The 21419-nt window shown below is 34.7% G+C and overlaps 1 protein-coding gene across 1 annotated transcript; it reads left to right on the top strand.

The window, feature by feature from the left end:
* Window positions 1-994: 994 nt before the first annotated feature.
* LOC123549264 (hemocyte protein-glutamine gamma-glutamyltransferase-like) lies at window positions 995-16226 on the top strand. Its single transcript, XM_053546742.1, has 14 exons — window positions 995-1004; window positions 1363-1620; window positions 2262-2380; window positions 2780-2887; window positions 3699-3873; window positions 4586-4724; window positions 5424-5527; window positions 5978-6140; window positions 8212-8327; window positions 11410-11489; window positions 12931-13132; window positions 13660-13820; window positions 14210-14346; window positions 14708-16226. The coding sequence occupies exons 1-14, from the start codon at window positions 995-997 to the stop codon at window positions 14853-14855; spliced, it is 1920 nt and encodes a 639-aa protein (XP_053402717.1). The 3' UTR covers window positions 14856-16226.
* The last annotated feature ends 5193 nt before the right edge of the window (window positions 16227-21419 follow it).

Raw genomic sequence — 21419 nt, 5'->3', positions numbered from 1 at the left:
TTTCTATCTTAGTAAATTTGGCCTCATTTGTATGAACGCCATTAATGAAATCAAATTAAAATCTTTATCCAAGAATTAGTAATTGGTAAGGAAATCCTTTTCAATGTGCTAATCTTAAGGCAAGGTCTACATGCTTTAAAAGAAAATAACAAACATCATGCGATAAAGTACAGTTCTTATTTGTTTTTGAAAAAATGGTAATAACATAAACATGTCCGGGTTTTTAGTTGATGTGTACCCTCATTGATAAGCAAAACACTTTGTGTGTATCCAGCTTGATCATCCTAGTGCTTTTGCTTGCTTTGAACATATTTCTGGTAAAACAAAAGCCAAAAAAAAACGGGACGTATTAATGGAACATGCACTTCGAGCGTCTGGCGCTGCGTCCACAAAAGTTTTGTCTCTACTTAGAATTCTAATCAATATTTACCATCATTGGTACAAATGGTTCGCTTGGTTGATAACAAGCTGATCACATTAGTCCTGTCTCTGAGATTATGATCTTGAAATTTCTCTAAATTGTGATGTGCAGTTCTTACAACGTTCACAAATTTTGTCAACATTTTTTGGCACTATATGTATAGTTCTATTGGCTCTCAAATTATTGCCTTATCACTAAAAAGTGTGCAGTGTGCATTTTAACTTAGCATCTTTCCATGTCACTAACTTGGCCACAATGTTTATTGGATCAAAATATCTTTAGAAAAGTTGATAACGACCCGATACGCTACACACTTGAATTAATTGCCAAAATGATAGTACCGCTTAATACTTGAGCATTCTTATTCTGTGTCCACAAATACTCGATATTTATTGGATCATATTATCTTTCAAGTTCATAGCCATCACTCTTACTTGATTAATTATTTCTAGCTAAAAAGTCGACATTAAGATAAATGTATTTGTTTGTGTGAAAAATTACACTTTGGCACTCAATCCTGATTAAGTATTTTTCCTGTAGCATATGTGTACGGTAAACTTGTATATTGAGCAGATGGCTGTATGTAACAGTTTCAAAGTATCTTTATGACTGGATATGATTACTTAGGATATATCTTAAATAGAAAAAAGTACACCAGCGTACATCTTAAGAAATAATGATATCCACACTTGCTTCTAAAGTACACATATTTGATCTATATTACAGCAACAACTTAAAAATGAAATAAAACTGAATTAGACATAAAATTACCTAGTATTTCATTGATAATAATGTGGCTTCGCTATCTGTTATAAACGTGGACATGCATGTTTTCAAATATTTCGAAATTAAAAACTCGTAAAAACGTGTTTAGTCTTTACTTTAAAAATGCTAATGTTAATCTACGACACTAACACAACTAAAATATTTTCCTGTTCCAGGGAAATCTCCAAAACCGTCGAGAGGTACCCATGTAGAATTTATCCTTTCCGACCGAGATGTTCCGAAAGAATGGGGCGCTTTCGTCAAAAGTAAAGATGGAAATACCCTTAGCCTCGTTGTGAACACTCCGCCGTCATGCGCAGTTGGAAAGTGGCAGCTAAAAATAGATGTTGTAAAACGGTCAGAAAATAATGTTGATGTTTTCAGATACACGCATGCTACGCCGATTTATATTCTTTTCAACCCGTGGTGTAAAGGTAAATATATCTAATACATGTCAGAACAATGATACTTTATTCAAGAAACCGACATTCCTGTTTTTTGTTTAAGATATGCCTATATGATTAAATACTAATTAAGTGCACTATGGTCGATTCGATACCATTTTTTTTTTGCACATTAGAAGTTCAACATTGTTTCCTGAGATTTTGATGCACCACATGGAAAAGAATGTTTCTTCGAAGGAATGATATTTTATCATATACACTTTGTATATTACCTTCTGTAAGTAATGATTTTGTTTCATTGATATTATTGTTCCTACTTCTTGACATTCATTTAGTTAGATCTAACCCTTACCCTGCTAAATTTCTAAAATGGACTGGTCCGTGATTCAGTTTGGGTAATACCATTTATTATTCGAAGGGTTGTTCACTGAAAATTTACTGACTCAATAACGAACAGCACAGACCGTGGTCACGGTCATCGCTGGTCGCAAAGGTAGAATCACTTGCCGTCAGCCGTCTTAATGTTAAACCTCCAAACTGACGAATTTTATTCTGAAGTTTAAATATAAATGCTCCGATTATTTAATGAATATATGCATGTGTGTTATTTATGCTACCTGGTTTTCTGGTGGAAAAAAGGATATGTAGGTTCCATAATGTGATATTTTCAGATGATCTTGTATATATGTATGAAGAAAATCTTCTTGGGGAATATATCCTAAATGACACTGGCAAAATTTACTCTGGTAACTACAAGATGATTTCGCCTAAACCATGGGTTTTTGGCCAGGTATATGATTCCACAATTAAAATGATATACTTATGTTTCTTAAATAATGCTTAAATTTAGAAATTTATACAAAATGTATATCAAATGAATTTTCAATGGCGTTTACCAACAAACATCTCCTTTTTGAAAGGGTCTCTTTTAATTCTACAGTATTTCAACAACGCCTATAGTTCATGCTGCCATCTGCCGTGACTTGTTGTCAGTTGATCAGGACAGATGCTATATCAAGTTTATTCAATAACTGTATATGTTTCGTTTAATAGAGAAAATATTCGAATAGTCGATCGTGGCAAATAAAATCAGCCAGTCCCGTATATTGCTGTCTGTGTTAAGACCTATACCTAACCAGACCAAGTATCATCGAATAAAAACATAGTTTTGAATATTTTTTTTTTACAGTTTGAAGGCGATGTGTTAGATTGTGTGATGTATTTACTCGACAAATCCAATCTCTCTGATAGCTCTAGAGGTGATCCCATTGCGATCGTTAGAATGGTTTCAAAACTGGTATGTACCTGTATCTTATATTTGCGTGCTTATGTTGTTATATGACTTTGAACTGTTGAACTGTAGAAATATATTTTTAAATTCAATTCTATAGAAGCTTTGAAGAATAGGAAATAAACGTGCAACTTAAATCAGACTCATTTTGACTGAAATTGTTTATAATTCAACACTATAGAAGGAGTTTTGAAGCATAGGTCACAAACGTGCAAAAAATCAGCCTCATTTTTACCGACCATGTTCATGAGAGGTTATGAAACGTCCCCTATTACCGGCTTGTGTGTCATATCTAATTAAGTAACATACGTACCGCTAGCACCAGTCAGTGAGCCCATATCATACCTCATCGTCGGATAGCCACATCAGGTCCATTCCGTTACTCTCTATTCGTCGCCTATGGGTGTCGTTATGCACGTCTGTTTTGTGAAACGATAGTAGGTTGACGTAAGTAGTCAGTCGTGGGTCATATTTAAACTGTATCAATAGAGATATTGTAAGAAACTCCCAAAACTATGTTCAAACATCCAGCAAATACTTAGAAGTCGAAGCATTGCATCTTCATCATTAGTGATGTAAGAGCGTTTTCTGACACGTGCATCTGGATTGATAGTTCATTTGTTCTTATCTCAAATACTTTTTTTTCTAAAACCGTTTTTTTACTTTCTTGTCTTGCTTGTACATGTGACATGTTCATACGATACATGGATTTAAATATACATTAGAATAATAGGGAAGATTCATGCACATGCGAGTTAGTTAAAAGGTATGTATCGTTAGATAAACGAATTTAATCTTTAAATTGCCCTGATTAAAGGTAAATGCTCCGGACGACGGCGGTGTTCTTGTTGGGAACTGGAGTGGAGACTACGAGGGTGGTACTTCGCCACTGAAATGGAGCGGGAGTGTGGCCATTCTGGACCAGTACTACAAAACAAGAAGCCCTGTACAGTATGGACAATGCTGGGTGTTTTCTGGAGTTGTAACAACTGGTAAACACACACCTTAATTATTGTATTAGGGTCTAAGGGAGTTACAGCGATCTTTTGTTAATGTGGAATGCATTTCGTTTTGTTCGCGTATTTGTTCGTATTGTTTGCAATTTATTCTGTTAAGCACTTTTGAACGTGTACATGTGCATGAAAAGAGTGCTATATAAATGTGGTATAATAAAAAAGATAAATGAATATATATGCAAATAGTGCAAGGCACATAACAAAATTGTTTCATTGAGAACATTTTCAATTTTATGAAAACCAGTTAGAGTTTGTTAAATTATGCACTTATCGATCTACCCTAGAGACACATTCGTTAACACCTAAAAAGTTCGTGATTTTCTAAACTGACTGACAAAGACAAATATTCTGTTGACAATAACACGTTTAAAGATGTACCTTTTTTTAAAAAGAAATCATGATTGATTTGTTCATAAAGGACGTCAAAAAACATACAATTAGATAAACCAAATAGACAAAGGACCACAGGTGGACATCGCTCTTGAACGGTCAGTGACAAAACATCAACTGAAAAAAAAATGACACTGATAAATTGTGTGCGAACCTATTCTATAAACATTCAACAATATCCTTAACATATCAGATACTGTAAATAAACGTTATACCCGCCAGACGAATATCCCTAAAACGCTGTGAATTTGTATTTGAAATAAAATATATTACGTCATATAAAAACCACTATTTTCAGTATGTAGGGCTCTGGGTATACCTGCTAGAAGTGTGACAAATTTTGCGTCTGCACATGATACTGATGGCAGCATCACTATAGACTGTCACTTCGATCATAAAGGAAAACCTCTCGAGTGCCATGATGACGATTCAGTTTGGTAAATACGAACGCACGTAATTACTGTCTGAGTTTTGAAAAATAAAATATCTTATCGTCCATTCTAAATGCTTGGGAAGCCACACGCTTTGGAACAACAACATTTCCCTATTTTATTTTACTAAAGAATCTTAATCTGGAGCCCGCCCCCTTAATAGCATTTTTAAAATTATTGTATTTTGTATTTCTAAACTGATTGTTTTGTTTTTCAAGTTTAAAATTATGGGCGATCTTTGATTATTTTGCTATAACGGATTATTATACATCGCTGTTGAAAGGGGAGATATAATAAGGAAGTTGTAAACCTTGGGCATGTATTTCCTCCTTCTCAACTAGGACCTACTGAGGGGAACAACTACACGTGCTGAACAATGTTCCAATAACATTTCACGACCCCAGGTCAAATAAATGTTTGGATAACTGCGACAAAGGTCCTTAATGCATATTAAATTTTGAAAAATAGACATGTTCGCAGGAATATGTTAGGATTTGAGTTGTCTAAATAAAGTAATCATCGACATCTGCATTAGCATACAAGATGTAACGATGAAAAATAATCACTTACAGAGATAAATAAATTATTTTCAGCTCTTTGATGGAAATAAAACATAAGCTAGTAATACAACATGTATTGCTACTGAAGGTAGCGCTAAGTTTGTCATGTTTACTGAAAATAATTCATGGCTGTAATGACATTCAGGAACTTCCATGTTTGGAACGACGTGTGGCTTGCCCGGCCAGATCTGCCACCGGGATACGGAGGATGGCAAGCAATCGATGCCACACCACAAGAAACAAGCGAGGGTAAGACCGGTATCCCAAATGAAACCAAACTAAATTTGCAGTGATATAGAATATATTTGTTTTCAAGAATTTAGTTTGTGTTAGTAGTTTCTCATGTTATCTAAAACCAATTTCTGTAAGTTGCTGTCAGGTGTATATAAAATCAGTTTGTGTACAAGTGACTTTCAGGTGTTTGTAAAATCGATTTGTGTTAGTGGTTCTAGAGTGTATCTAAAATCAGTTTGTGTAAGTGTTTCTCAGATGTATGTAAAATCTGTTAGTGGTTCTCAGGTGTTTTTCAAGTGAACGTATGTCAGTGGCTTTCAAGTATATGTAAAATCAATTTGTAAAAGTGGTTCTCGGGTGTATGTAAAATCAATTTGTATTAGTGGTTCTCAGGTGTATGTAAAATCAATTTGTGAAAGTGGGTCTGAGTTGTATTTAATATCAACTTGTGTTCGTGTTTCACAGGTGTATATTGCATGGGACCGATGTCGCTCTTGGCTGTCAAACGGGGAGAAGTATTCTATCCTTATGACGGACGTTTCCTCTTTGCCGAAGTCAACGCTGATAAGGTTTACTGGCAAATGGACGCTAATGGCAAAATGAACCAGGTTTATGTCCAGAAATACGGGTTGGTATGATGTGTTCATGAAATATTGTTCAAATACAATGTATATCATTAATTATGAAGAGTAGGGAGATATCACCTACTATTCCCGAAACGGTATAAGTATCTATTCCCGAAACGGTATAAGTAACTATTCCCGAAACGGTATAAGTAGTAGTTTTTAAAATAAAGAAATCGATATGAACTAGAAATGGTTTGTACATTTTTTTTTAAGGATACAAGTCTATTTTGATTATAGGTAATAACTTATATTTTTTGAATGACATAAGAGATACATTGTGCCAGAAATCGGAAGTTCTTCCCGGGAAAAAATTTAAAAAAGTCTAAATTAACAGAATTTTAAAAACTATCCGAAAATATTGCATCTATAGCAATCAGATTTGAAAATTTTGAGACACAGTTGTGTCTTTATTATTGACAGAAAAAGTTACAAAATCGATAAACATTAAAAAATCTTTACAAGCCAAATTTATCAGTTGTGATTGTTTCACTGTTTACAGCAGAGACAGAACATGTTAGGAACCTATTCTCTTTCAGTTTTGGTACTTGGAAAATTATATAAATTCCATTTATGTAGCAGTACTATGTTTTCATGAGGTTTTTCTTATTACTAAAAAACCTGCATCTTTCCTTGTCTACTACCTATTCTTGCTTAAGCCAATATCAGTATTTATATATCTTTTGCACTAAATGTTTATTGCTTAACACATGCTTACTGCCAGAATTGTGAAGCATACTAGTATTAAATTATTTTGACAATGCAATCGTGATGCCTGTCCTTGCAACAGTTTTCTTCATTTTCTAAGCAATTTGAAATATTCGGAGTGTCAAAAGCTTAGCAATTATATAATACATTGTCATCTGTGACAGCTATAAATGTAGCAGATGTGACACCCTGGTTCTCTGGAGTAATTGAGCACATGATATAGTTCTTTAGATAATGCACTAAATTTTGGCTGCCATTTACTTTACCCTAGCCCCTGTAATTTAGGTGCCAATTTAGGCAAGTGTACCTACAGTATATTATCTGCCATATTGGTTTTGGTGTTTGTTGCCAGACTTGAATTTTGAGTGTTCTGTGTTTGCCATATTGTAATGAAACTACAGTAAAAGTTTAGTGCTGTTTCATTTTGCTGGACGGAAAATACCAACTGTGGTCGAATTTAGGTTGTAAATTTTCAGCATGGCTTCCTACTGATGGCTTTCAAAACCATCATGCCAGGGATTCGATCTGTAAGAAACTTGAAACTTAAATGGTATGCTTTTATAGCACTTATGCTGATAGAAAGTGTTAGACAATAAACCAAAGATTTGGACTTGCATTTGTACAAAACTGCACAGAAAACTTGTTAAGCGGTCGAAAACTGGTTGTGCCGGGATATATTTTATTGCTCTTTTATAATTGCCAATGTACTAAAACGCATAAATGATAATTCAAATGTATTGAAAGGGTTTAACAGTTCTAGTTAATGTTTCTCACCAACAGGATTTCACACAGGCGTAAATAAGTCGGACATTCAAAGGATAGAGTAAACTGAGAAATTACTAAAAAACCTTTTCCGAAAAAGTAAAACTGTATTTTGAGTGTTGTTCAGTAACCTATGGTATTTTTGGAATAGACAAAGTTATATAATAAGTCAAATATTTGATAGACAATTGGTTAATATACAAGAGATGTAATTTATCTATTTTCAAAACTGTATGAATTTTTGAACTTCGCTGAGAAGATTACGTCAGAAAGTGTTTCCTTTCCAAAGCGGATAGTAAATAGACTTCGACTTGGTAATCATTTCGATAAACATTACGAAAAGATAATGAACACTTTCAATAATGCACACACGCGTATGACATGATTTTAATCATAAGTAAGGATAATTTATCTTATCATTACTTTAAAAATAAAATAGTGTAAATCTGTTCCTAGCTACCGTCTTTGTCCTACACCTCTTAGCTGGTTGCCCACAGCTATGATATATCGGTCCCATCGTTTGAAACAGCTGGAATGATCTTGTATTATCAAGCCTCTGAAATTAAAACCATGCTATATAACATTCCACTTCTATTTCCTTTGTAGCGTTGGTCGATTTATCAGTACCAAACGAGCGTATGGTCGTGCCACTTGGCGGGAGATATCTGCTGGATTAGACCCAGACAGAGAGGATATAACAGAACAGTATAAGTTCAAGGAGGGTAGGTCATGATGCTTCGGTTCTAATAACTACTATCATGATGGATAAAACATATCTCCATTAAACTCTTACAGGGAATATATTACAGAAAATCTAAGATAAAATCCTTTAGAAGCATAGAATTAACCTTTAGCCTGCTGCTGGCAAGTGATTCAACCTTTGTGGTCAGTGCAGACCAAGATCAGCCTGCACATACGTGCAGTCTGATGATGGTCTGCACTGTTCACTATTCAGTTGGTAAATTTTAAGTAAACACCCCACTTTGAATAATATATGATGTTGCCCAAATTGAATGATGGACCAGTCTATTTTAGAAATTTAGCAGGCAGAGACCTCTCAGTTTGATTCGGTTTGCTCATGAAAGAAAATGAAAGGTGCAACACCGGTCGGGCTCCTTGCACACTTATGCAAAACACTGTTACAAAACAGATCTTATGTGCTTCATTATCCCAAAGAAAAAGAAATAGTAACAGATCAATGTTGAAGAAGATTCGTTTGAATGCTTAGAACACAACCAAGCAAATAATAGCAGACACGGTTTGATGGAGTTTAGTCATGACAGGTAAAATAATTTGCAATATCTGTCGCAATCCCTAGCTCCGTTCTAATAGATAACATGAATGTGCTCCAAGATCTAAAAGCACAACAAAGGACTAGATATAACTGCACTGAGACGAAGCAGGGGGTAGTTGTACTGCTTCTTACTTTCATCAAGGAGTATGTCAAACATCGGTCTTAATGCAGAGCTTATGTCAAATTATGACATTTTAATGAAGGCAGCGTTTGTGCATTTTACATTTGGTTGATGGTAAGCTACGGCGATGCACTTTAGGTGCTTAGGCGGCTATCCAGCTGCTTTGATGATTCAAGTATGGTCAACGACAGTCAATAAGCTTGATAGCTTCCTTACATTTCGATACGATAGCATATGTTTGAAGTCAACGACTTTATCCACTCGCTCGCATAATAAAAGTTGCACGCACAGTTTAACGTTTACAGTGGATTATGCAACCCTCGTTTATTATAAATTCTGGGTCATTATAAATTCTTGGCAGTCATATTTCTAATGGAATTCAAGTTATGCAAAAACATGTTTTTGTTTTCTTGTTTCCATTTACATGAAATTAATTATGGCTCCCCCAGGAGACATATTGTTTTTGCCCTGTCCGTCCGTCCGTCCGTCCGTCCGTCCTTCCGTCCGTCCGTACGTCACACTTCATTTCCGAGCAACAACTGGAGAACCATTTGACCTAGAACCTTCAAACTTCATAGGGTTGTAGGGCTGCTGGAGTAGACGACCCCTATTGTTTTTGGGGTCACTCCATCAAAGGTCAAGGTCACAGGGGCCTGAAACATTGAAAACCATTTCCGATCAATAACTAGAGAACCACTTGACCCAGAATGTTGAAAATTCATAGGATGATTGGTCATGAAGAGTAGATGACCCCTATTGATTTTGGGGTCACTCCGTCAAAGGTCAAGGTCACAGGGGCCTGAACATTGAAAACCATTTCCGATCAATAACTAGAGAACCACTTGACCCAGAATGTTGAAAATTCATAGGATGATTGGTCATGAAGAGTAGATGACTCCTATTGATTTTGGGGTCACTCTGTCAAAGGTCAAGGTCACAGGGGCCTGAACATTGAAAACCATTTCTGATCAATAACTAGAGAACCACTTGACCCAGAATGTTGAAACTTCATAGGATGATTGTACATGCAAAGTAGATGACCCCTATCGATTTTTGGGGTCACTCCATTAAAGGTCAAGGTCACAGGGGCCTGAACATTGATAACCAGTTCCGATCAATAACTTGAGAACCACTTGACCCAGAATGTTGAAACTTCATAGGATGATTGAACATGTAGAGTAGATGACCCCTATCGACTTTTTGGGTCAGTCTATTAAAGGTCAAGGTCACAGTGGCCTGTTCATGTAAAATCATTTTTTGGAAATAACTTGAGAACCACTTGACCTACAATGTTGAAACTTAATAGGATGATTGGACATGCAGAGTAGATGACCCCTATTTATTTTGAGGTCACTTGATCAAAGGTCAAGGTCACAGGAGCCTGAACAGTGACTTGAGAACCACTAGGCCACGAATGTTGAAATTTAGCGGGATGACTGGACATGCCAAGTAGATGATCCCTATTGCAGCCAACCATCAGTGTCTCTTTGACTTTCGCTTCTGACCCCTATTGACTTCTTGCCTATAGGACTTTGCATCGGGGGAGACATGCGCTTTTTTACAAAAGCATTTTCTAGTTTCACAACAGAAAAACTAGCATGATGGCTTTTAAGATGAGGTCGGTGGTTCTACTCAGGCGCAGGCCTATGCCTAAAACAATGCCCGGAGGGAGAGGCCCCTGGGATCTTCCTCCACTTCCAAAAGTGGAAAATAAAATCTGTAAGCAGAGACTTTAGAATTATAGAATGAAAACAAGCAAAAGTATCAGATTCGATACGGTTGAGTATGTTCATGAGAGGTAATGTATGTCCAACACGCCCTCACGTCCCCTAACACCGGCTGAAGCGGCATTAAATTTTGGTAAACTGAATGTTCTCCATAATCCCAGGGGACCAGAGAATAAAACATACAGTCCAAGTATAGGGAGACTTTTCTGTGTCACTTAAAGTCTGCTGTTGTGATCATAGTTAATAAAAATTGAAGATCATATGAGCCGTGCCATGGGAAAACCAACATAGTGGCTTTGCGACCAGCATGGATCCAGACCAGCCTGCGCATCCGCCTGCGCAGTCTGGTCAGGATCCATGCTGTTCGCTAACGGTTTCTCTAATTACAATAGGCTTTGAAAGCGAACAGCATGGATCCTGACCAGACTGCGCGGATGCGCAGGCTGGTCTGGATCCATGCTGGTCGCAGATGCACTATGTTGGTTTTCCCATGGCACGGCTCAATTATGGAAGCAAAGACCACAATCAAGAACAATATAGTAGCTGACTCGGTTTGACTGAGTCAGTTCATGTAGGTAACGAATGTGCAACACCCCGCAAAAGCCGCCATATGGCCTAAATTATGTCGGTGTGACTAATAACCCAATAAACATTTATTTCAGGTACGGACGAGGAAAGAACTGCTGTACAGCGTGCCAATCTCGTTTCCTCAAGAAAAGTGGTATATGAAACAGTAGCTGAGGTAGAGCAATTATAAGTCAAACATCATATTTAAAATGAAAGATTAAAGAATACACACCATCCGGCCATAATGTTTATGCCTCTACCTCCTCCACTTCTTCGCACTAACTTTGCTTCGCAGAGTCTGTATATCGATTTTAATTTCCGATTATTTGATTGTTTTAGACTTCCGAATATGTTGATCTGTGTTTGAGAAGTAACAACTAAAATACGAAACAATTTATATCATTTCCCATTGTTTAAAATATATGAAACACTAAAATTCAAAATAGAAAGGCAGAGGTAATATGATTGTAAAATCAGAGGTTCTTGTTTGATAGTTAAACAAAACAATCAAACATCGTTGGTGTTTCAAAAGTACAGATATCATAGAATATAGATATGCATCTTCTGCTGTACATTTACAACCTGGATCATTCTGCAAAGGGCGTAATATTTGTTTTTCTGGCCGCACTACCTTATCAAAATTCAATGTACTTTTACAAATATATGATAAATACTTTTACATTTTATCATTTGTTTTTAGAAATAATCAAATTGTAGCTCAAATAAGCTCACAATCCTCATGGCGAGCTTTTGGAATTGCTTAAAAATTCATCAAATCAAATTCAGCCAAACTTCCCAGGAATGTTCATTGGGTGGTTCCTTTGGAGAGTCCTTCAAATCTAGGTAATTCGCGCAGAATTCAGGAAGACAAGAAAACATTTAAAGCCTTTTATTAGAAATGGCGGACCCTATTTAGATACGATTTTACAGACCTGTTCTTTAGGTGACCTTCTACCAGAACCCTTCAAATAATATTCTTGTTAAAATACATGACCGCCTGAGCGGCGGGGCTAGTTTTGCCTGACGTCTATTTGGAAACTTTTAAATCTTCTTCTCTGAAACTGCTTGCCAATTTCAAAATGGTTTCATAGCAGTGTTCCTTAAGTGACCCCTACCAGATTCTTTCAAATCATTCTGTTACAATGAAAAAAATATAGCCAACAGGAGGCGGGGCTAGTTTTTACTATATGGCTTTATGGAAAACTTTGAAAATCTTGATCCCTGAAACAACTTGCTCGATTTAAAATAATTTGTGTTACTTTAGCTCGACATATCATATTTCCTATTACGTATAATATGTGGGAGGCTCTGTGCCTTTATATCATACTTCACCGGTACCCGACGAATAACTTAGCATTCGGGTAGCAGCTACTCAGTTCGACACCCGAGTACGCACTGGTCTCATTTCTTTTACCACATAGCAATACTACAACGCGCGAACGTTTGGTAAAATCACTCTTTGTTCAAAACAATAAATACAGAAAACATTTGGTCTTAGATATGAAATGGCCATGAAAATGTTGGTCATTTAGCAGTTAAGTATACGATTTTCGTTATGTAAAATGAACTTATTAGTCATTTTTAGATATTCATAAAAATATACGACTATGTTTTAGGACGTAGAGTTTGAACTGTGTGCCAACCCGGATACGTTCATGGGAGATACGGTAAAGTTTTGTCTGAAATTGAAAAATACGAGTGATAGCACGAGAACTGTAAACGGAACTCTCATGCTAGCAAGCACATACTACACTGGCGTCTTGCATAAAAAGGTCAGAGAACAAGATATTGACAAGACAGTCCTTCAGCCTAAAGAGGGTATGTTATAACTTTATCGTTTATGTAATTTCGGACAATCAGAAAACCAGCCTAAATAGAGTATGTTAATACAACTTTAAAGTTTCTTTAATTTCTGACAATAGGAAGGCTTAGAAACCTAAGTAACTGGCACAATTGGTAATTAAATATTCTTTTTTTTTTCAATACGATCATACTTGTTAACAATTGTCGGTAAATACTGTGTTTAGAGCTACACGTTAATTCTATTGTCATTACTTTTGATAGTTAGAAGACGTGTATGTAGTAATTTTCTCTGGTTAAAAAACAAAACACTTGCAAAAATCTAGTAAAATGTCTTTATGAGAATTTACTGCATGGACCTTGGCAGTAACAAATTTAAAAAATGTCATGAAATGTTTGGCATCCTCATTACCACAGCCAATCTTCCTTATTCATACGCATGTCCCCATTTCACAAGTGTGACCAGATAAAGTGCCTGATTTCATGAATAACAATATATATACTTATACAATTGACATGAGTAATTTTATTGGTTTACCTTTTAGACAAGTGTATAGACGTGGAAGTTGACGTGAACGATTACCTTGACAAATTGACAGACCACTGCATGTGTAAGATATCGTGTATGTGCTTTGTGGATGAAACAAAGCAGACGTTTGCTGAAATGGAAGAACTTAGACTTCGCAAACCACATCTTACTATCAAGGTAAAGCAAAATGTGAAGAACAAAACAACATACTAAAGATTAAATATATGCATAGATACTGATGGGTTTGCTGGCATCTTTAAAGTAATGGACATGACCGCTTGTTGTCTATACTCATTAAATATCTTTTTTTACATTTTGTCAGATTATGAAGTGAAGATTAATGTAACACTGGAGTCAGAAACATACATATAGATTTTATATTTGAGCGACGCCATGAGAAAACCAACATAGTGGCTTTGCGACCAGCATGGATCCAGACCAGCCTGGATCCTGACCAGACTGCGCGGATGCGCAGGCTGGTCTGGATCCATGCTGGTCGCAAAGCCATTATGTTGGTTTTCTCATGGCGCGGTTCATTTCATATAATGACATTTGCATTTCTACAGGCACCGGAGACGGGAGTTGTTAAAAAGAAATTCGAAGTCGAAGTTTCATTTGAAAATCCTCTGCCTGTTACTTTAACAAAATGTGAACTGCGTGTTGACGGACCTGGTGTTCAAAGGCCCGTTATATACAGCCAAAGGTAAGACAATTCTTTTTTGCAATTTCTTGAAAGAATTTCTTTAAGTTATTTTATGAAATTACTATTTTTCAAGATCATTTTAAATAACGGACAAAGTTATTGCTTTCGTGAACTAGTAGATACTGCATAAAATTCAGTTTGATACGCGGTATTGTTATTTACATATTATCATTAAGTCGTATATTGTCTTGTCCAAAAAAAGACACATATTAATTCAAGATATCCGAGTGACATTTTGAAATCAACATGCTACAAGATTTGTTACATTTATCTTGTGGAAACCAAACTTACAGCGTGTTTTTGCTTTCAAAATGCAAATTGCTTGACCAGTTTATTATCGAACACTTTGTGTTTTTTGCAGAAATGTTGATGCCAAGGCGACATATACCGGAAAATTCGAAATGTGTCCAGAAAAACAAGGAAAACGGGAGATAATCGTGTATTTTAACTGTACACAAATTGAATCAGTGAATGTCTCCCATTGGATAAATATCAACGGATCAGAGTAGGAGATGCAGATAGAACAGAAAAATGTTTATAAACGCAACGTATCAACACAAGTGCTTTCATACAGATAGATAGCTTTTTTAAACAAAGGGGTGCAACCCATGAGTTTATGTCATACACAATAAACAATACGTATACAAGTTTTTGTCCTTTGTCTATATATATACTGTATATAAACAGAAAATCGAATTACTCTTCTACAACATTCGTAAACAGAATGCATTTCCTTTCATTTCTATAAAGTTTCTATTGCTTATTTATGCGCTGACAATCTTTATGTTAGGAGCTTGTATTGTACATTTACAGTTACGTCTTTTTTTAATGATTTTAAAGGCATTTTGATAATTTTAAACATTTAAGGATAATCATCTGTCCAAAATCCTTATCAATGACTTGATACGCAGGACTATCCCCACGAGGGGCTACATGGAAATTAAGTTTGAAGTTCCAGAAAAGCTTAAACAGCATGCATAAAAAAATGATCATTTTAATTCTTTAGCATTATACTTGGTTTTAAATGTTAGTTTTTTAATTGTTTTTCATAATCTAAAATTTTAGGTACTATCTCTATATACAATTGTTTTCGTTTACTTTGCCTACACGGATCATTTCACACAACGCAATGTGCACTTGGTGTCGGAAAGCAATTCCAGCTTAATTTAAATCATTGTCTAATTTTTCTTAAACACCTGAATTACACAAACAGCATATTTACTTTTAATTAGTTCATTTAAACTTATGAGAATCCCTACATTATGACAGTTCATAAAATTATGTGGTTTATACGAAACGATCACCTTGCAACATTTTTTTTTCGTTCAACTTTATAGCTTTTTGTGAATTCTTCAAATGTATTATCATATATTTTAGTTTAGAATATGTGTGTCTAGTTGCTAGAATTCATATATTTATTGTTAGTTAATTGGTTTTCAAATAGTTTAGTTTCAAATAGTTTAGTACATGTGTGTCTAGTTGCTAGAATGCATATATTTACTGTTAGTTAATTGGTTTTCAAATAGTTAAATTTCAAATGGTTCAGTAGGTATATCAATTGAATTAAAAATGTATATATATATTCACTTGCTATACTCCTATAGACTTTTTATATATGCCGAATGAAACATAACATACACATCAGTACTTAAGCTTGTGCAAGTGTATATAGTAGGTATACAATTTTCATTCACTTTAATTTATACTGGGTGAGGCATATTTGAATTCGAAGCTGAAGGTACAACAGTCTACAATTTTATGTATTATTCTTACAACCCAATTTTATGTAGTATTTCTCGTAACAAATAGCTTATATGTTTCTCGCCGAGGAAAAATACAATGCCTCATGTAATGCAATTAAAAAACATGACTTTAAATATGACATGTTTGTTTTGTTTTTCTTGTCTAGTTTATGTGAGAGTTAAGGTCATATGGTGTATATCAAAGGTGGACCCGACTTGCGTGGCCGAGTTGTTACAAGTCGCCGAGTTTGAGTTATCAATGTAGAATTCTCAGCGTAAGGAAGCCATCGAGCTGTATTATGGAAGATCGGTGGTTCTATCCAAATGCTGATCCACGACCAAATTAATGCTCGGGGGAGCAGCTGGGTTCTTTAACACAATAAGAAGCTGGACAAGTCGTCACATGACAACAATGGCGTAGGTGTGACAACAAAAACAAAAATGGTGGAACACTTGGTAGAACAAAATATCCCTTGGGCAGACGAATGGCTTCCCCATATCGGGACCTCAGCGCAAAACAAGTCCAACTCAGATTTTTCAAATTTTTAGGAGAGCTAAAAAACTGTTTTATTTTGTAAGATATGGGAATATAACGATGATACTTCACATATATGCTATAATTTCCGTAAGAATTATAATGCAATATTGTTTTTTATTCTTAAAAATATTCAAATAATGCATTTGATACTTGGTCCTATTGTGCACTATAATCTTTAGTGCATCCTATTGTGCACTATAATCTTTAGTGCAAAATAAATTCATCTCAAGATAGACTTATTTTGCACTGTTATATTGTAAAGATTTGTTAGAAAAATGCTCAAGATGGTCTCAAGATAGACTTATTTTGCACTGTTATATTGTAAAGATTTGTTAGAAAAGTGCTCAAGATAGTCTGATTTGCAAATAAAATTAAGCTGCTTTAAAACCCTTAAGAGATGATTAAAGTTTAGTATATCTTGAGATAAGTTTATTGGAAGAAATTTCGAAAACTTAAAATCTTTATTTACATCTTTAATAGCAATATTTCAAAACATGCTTGAATAATTTTGTAACAGTTTATTCACAATTAAATGCAAGCAAACAATTAGGGTTTTGAGAGGTAGTAATATTTGACTGTTACTCTTCTTTAATGTTAACATTTTATCAGTGTTTATATTATTCTGGAGCTGCAGACAATTATAGCGCGTTTCAGTGTATTTCATATAAAATAACTTGTGTTATAACTTATTTTATTTTAAAATCCTTTAGTAAAACAATATACGTTTTAATCTGTTAGTAACTGATGGTAAAGTACCCTGGAACTCAAGTATCTGCTTGGCGATACCAAAAATATGAATCATCCAAAATCATTGTTATTATCTCCATATTGATATCTCAGAGAGAGAAAATGGCAAATACTGAAGATTATGTTTGATATACACAGCTACAATAAAACATTTTATTAAGCTGATGTTAGACTTTCACAGTATATAAATTTATGGGGCAAGGGAAGTGAAACTATTTGGGAGTATTTTGAATCTATTCTAATGCAGATGTTCATCACTTTTACTCTGGAATAATCTTGATAGGTGAGGGTTAGAAGCTCTGGATCTTTCTTTTCTAACGTAACACATTCAATATGAAGTGCCTGACTCACCAAACACTTGCACATGAAGAAATACCCATACACCAACTAGTATTTGCATAACAATTTAGTACCTGTTACTTCACCTATAAAGTAATTAAATTTACATCAAACACAAGATAACAAATGTACAAATTACAAGAGCAGCGAAATAATGATTTTTGTCTTCCGCTGACTGGTACCAATATACTCATGCGTAGGTAACCCCGAGTCCATGGTCTCTATTTCTTCTGCCAAATATCAGCTACCCTTACTCCATCATAAAGTGTTGTATTCATAATTTTCATTGCTAAAATGCCAAACATAGCAATATTTAAAAATAATTAAAGAAATAATAATAAACTGATAAAGACAGACTTAACTCCTGTGAAAAAGAAGTCCAACTCAAGATGGACTTGTTTTGCAATAACAAAATAAGCCAGTTCAAGATAGACCTTTTTTGATAATTAGTAATTAATTAATAATTAATCAACATCTGAATTTCATGTTTTTAACAGAATATGCAAAAAAAGTGATTTTGTAAAAAAATGTGAGATGGACCTGTTTTGCGCCGAGCCCTCGGTATGCAAGTTTACATATTTGCGGTGTTTCCAGCCGACAGAGATGAAGTAAAGTAGGCTAATCAAATATTAGTAAAGCCAGACAGGTGTAAAACACAAAAAAATGGCAGTTTTATAAAAGTGATACTCCATAAAAATATGTTTCGGGAATTTGTAGCTCTATGCCAAAGTTACTGATTTAGCAAAATTTATGATTAGGTGCATTATAACAGTGTGTATGAAATAATAATTTCACTGGCATTGTTTCACTTAAATGCAGAACCATCTTGTTTCAGTATTGCAAAGGCTAAACATCTCTGTATTTATAATATAATTGTCCGTTGTTGTATCTTAGAGTTACCTACAATTTCAAAACCCTTCTTAATACATATATATATATATATATAAATAATTCCATGTAATAACTTTCAGTTTTACATATGATATGACAGTAAAAAAGGGTAAGGAGCCCCAAACACGATCAGACAGCCATGCATCACAAAGTAGGCCCACAACAAAATGAAACTGTAGCAGACGGGTTGCTTCAAAAATACAACAACAAGTACATTTTGATTATATGCAAAACACAAAAATGGAAAAGGGGTAGATAAAAAGATGGAAGTGTTTGGGAAAGTGGAAAAAAGCAAGGATGAATATTCAGTAGGGAAAGCCACGCTCCAAAACCGCGGTCTCCCTACTCTTCAAACCACAACAACGCAAACATGCACGTACGCAAGATACGCACGCACGCACGTACATAAGACACACACATGCACGAACGCACACAATCAAACAGATAAGCAAGAAAAACAACACAGATGGGGACCGCCCAGGGACGGTCGATGGCCAAAAGTATGATGGGCACCTAACATCACTCATAGTAAAAGGAGAGGGGCGGAAATGCAAGAGAGCGATGGGGAAAGGAGGGGGTTGTGGCGAAGAGGAAAGAAACACGACCAAACAAAACAAGACAATTTACATAACATAAAATACGAAAAGGACAAAAAGCAAGTTGAAAATAGGGACGTCAGTAACCTATACAAAAAACGTGTTTAGGGCATGCCAACCTCGCACTTACCCTATTTTCACCAGGTTAGACCAGACAGTGTAAATTAGAATAACACCTCGCTGATAACATTAGTAAAATTAGTGACAAAATACCAGATTATATAAATTACAATATATAAAAAGGGTCAATCTAAGGTATAATTACACAAATGTACTCAACAACTTGTCTTAAGTCAGAGCACCAAGAATCTAACTTTAAAAGGCACGACTAAGCAAGCTGCAAGACAAAATTCCACTCCTTCCGTCCGTTTTTGTGGGAGACTTACAGTTTTTTAGTCATCGCACCACCAAATAGGAAAGTGCAGCGACTAAGTGTAGAGTAATTCATTTTGATAGATATTTGTATTGCAATAAAAGTGTGAAAAAATAAATGTTTATCTATTTATCGTATTTAGAATTTAAAATATTTAGTCCTATCTTAGAACAGTCAAGTTCTCCTAAGAATACAATCAAATATGTAAAACAAATCGTTCTTCCTGCACGTGCATAAACCGTTAAAGATTCAGTCGATCTTCGACCTTTAAGGTACAAAACGCGTATTGTGTTTGACTAAGGAAAATATCAATGATATTTTTTTGTGAATTAAATGGAATTGCAAACATAACATATTATATTCCTGTCATATTATACCCAAATATATGCAACAAATTGCGCGATCGTGAAGCCTGCTTTGCACGTGAAAATAGCCTATCAGTCTTAAGGCAGACATAAATGTCCGTGTTAGACAAAACGGAAACTTTTCCAATTATTCATGCTCTTTGTACATACTTTTTCTGGTCGGAAGATTAGCTCCAAAATAGCGCAGAAATTTGAATGAAGGTCAGAATAGATACATTTAAATAGTTATCGAAGAGCGGAATAATTTGTAAATGTTTCAAATTTATTCAACTTCATCATCCATTTTGGTTTGTTTAACAGACTCTAACCATTTATGCAAAAATAATAAGGTTCACTTCAGAGAAATTAAATAATAAGCAATATGAAAATAACATAACGTATGGCAGCCGTTCTGAAAATAAGATGGCCGCCTAAATATTGATAAAAATGACACGTGTATAATATAATGTCGTTATGATGCAGGCCTCTCCAATTTTAAACATCCCCCACCCCCTAAATCCATGCAGTTAGTTTATTGTTCCTGAAATAAATGCACTCCATATTTTAAACAGCCTCAACAAATTTATAATCATGACAAGATATAACGATGTATAATTATAAGGGATATTTATTATTATTTTGAATTCTGTATTCATGAAAAAAACTGAATAAGTTATTTTCATATTTTCTACCATCAAGTATCTACTTAGTGGTTTCATTTGATTTATCACTGGACCGTTATCGAATTTTCGAAAAATTATCATAATTCAAACAAACAAAAAATATTAATTTTTTTTTTTACTAAAGACAATAAACTTGCGCTTTGCATTGAATTTTCCGTTTATTAGATCGATGTTTTACTTCTTCCTATCTATTAAGTTCCGGTTATCTTACACGCAAAATAGATATCCATATATACGCTTGCACTCTATTTGTAGCTTAAAGGTGGATAATCAGATTTTGGCCATGTAACGGATTTGTTCGAAACTTTAGCATCTGATCATTTACACTAATTTATGTTCACTTAACACTTAATACAAATTAGATTTTCACTGGAGGTATTTTTTTAAATTTCATTTTCCTATCCTGGTTGCCCAACCAAGATAGAGTTATTTTATCATAAGTATAAATTTGATAAACATACTTTGCCTAAGGAAATGTATAAATATTAGACATATTGTAATATATTTGTAAAATTTTGCATTAAAAATTATGTATTTAGATGGAATTCATTAGAAACGCAAGTTTGAAAAATTATTATTTCCTCCCTTTGCCTATCTTGGTTGCGCAACCAAGATAGATTGGAAATAAATGAATTCAGAAGCTACACACAGCTTTTAAACTTGCATTTTGGTTCAGATTGTTCAATAGTTGATATGTCTATCAAATGCAAATGTAAAACTAGACATTGTATCGAAATGAAAAGAAATGCCCAGCTTTTTATATACTTTCATATTAAAGGGGAGTAATTACAAAATTTTATAAAAATAATAAAATATACAT

This window comes from Mercenaria mercenaria, chromosome 6 (genome assembly GCF_021730395.1).
Source record: "Mercenaria mercenaria strain notata chromosome 6, MADL_Memer_1, whole genome shotgun sequence".
NCBI classification, from domain to species: domain Eukaryota; kingdom Metazoa; phylum Mollusca; class Bivalvia; order Venerida; family Veneridae; genus Mercenaria; species Mercenaria mercenaria.
The sequence above is the reverse complement of the archived record's forward strand: the minus strand, read 5'-3'. Positions and strand labels throughout refer to the sequence as shown.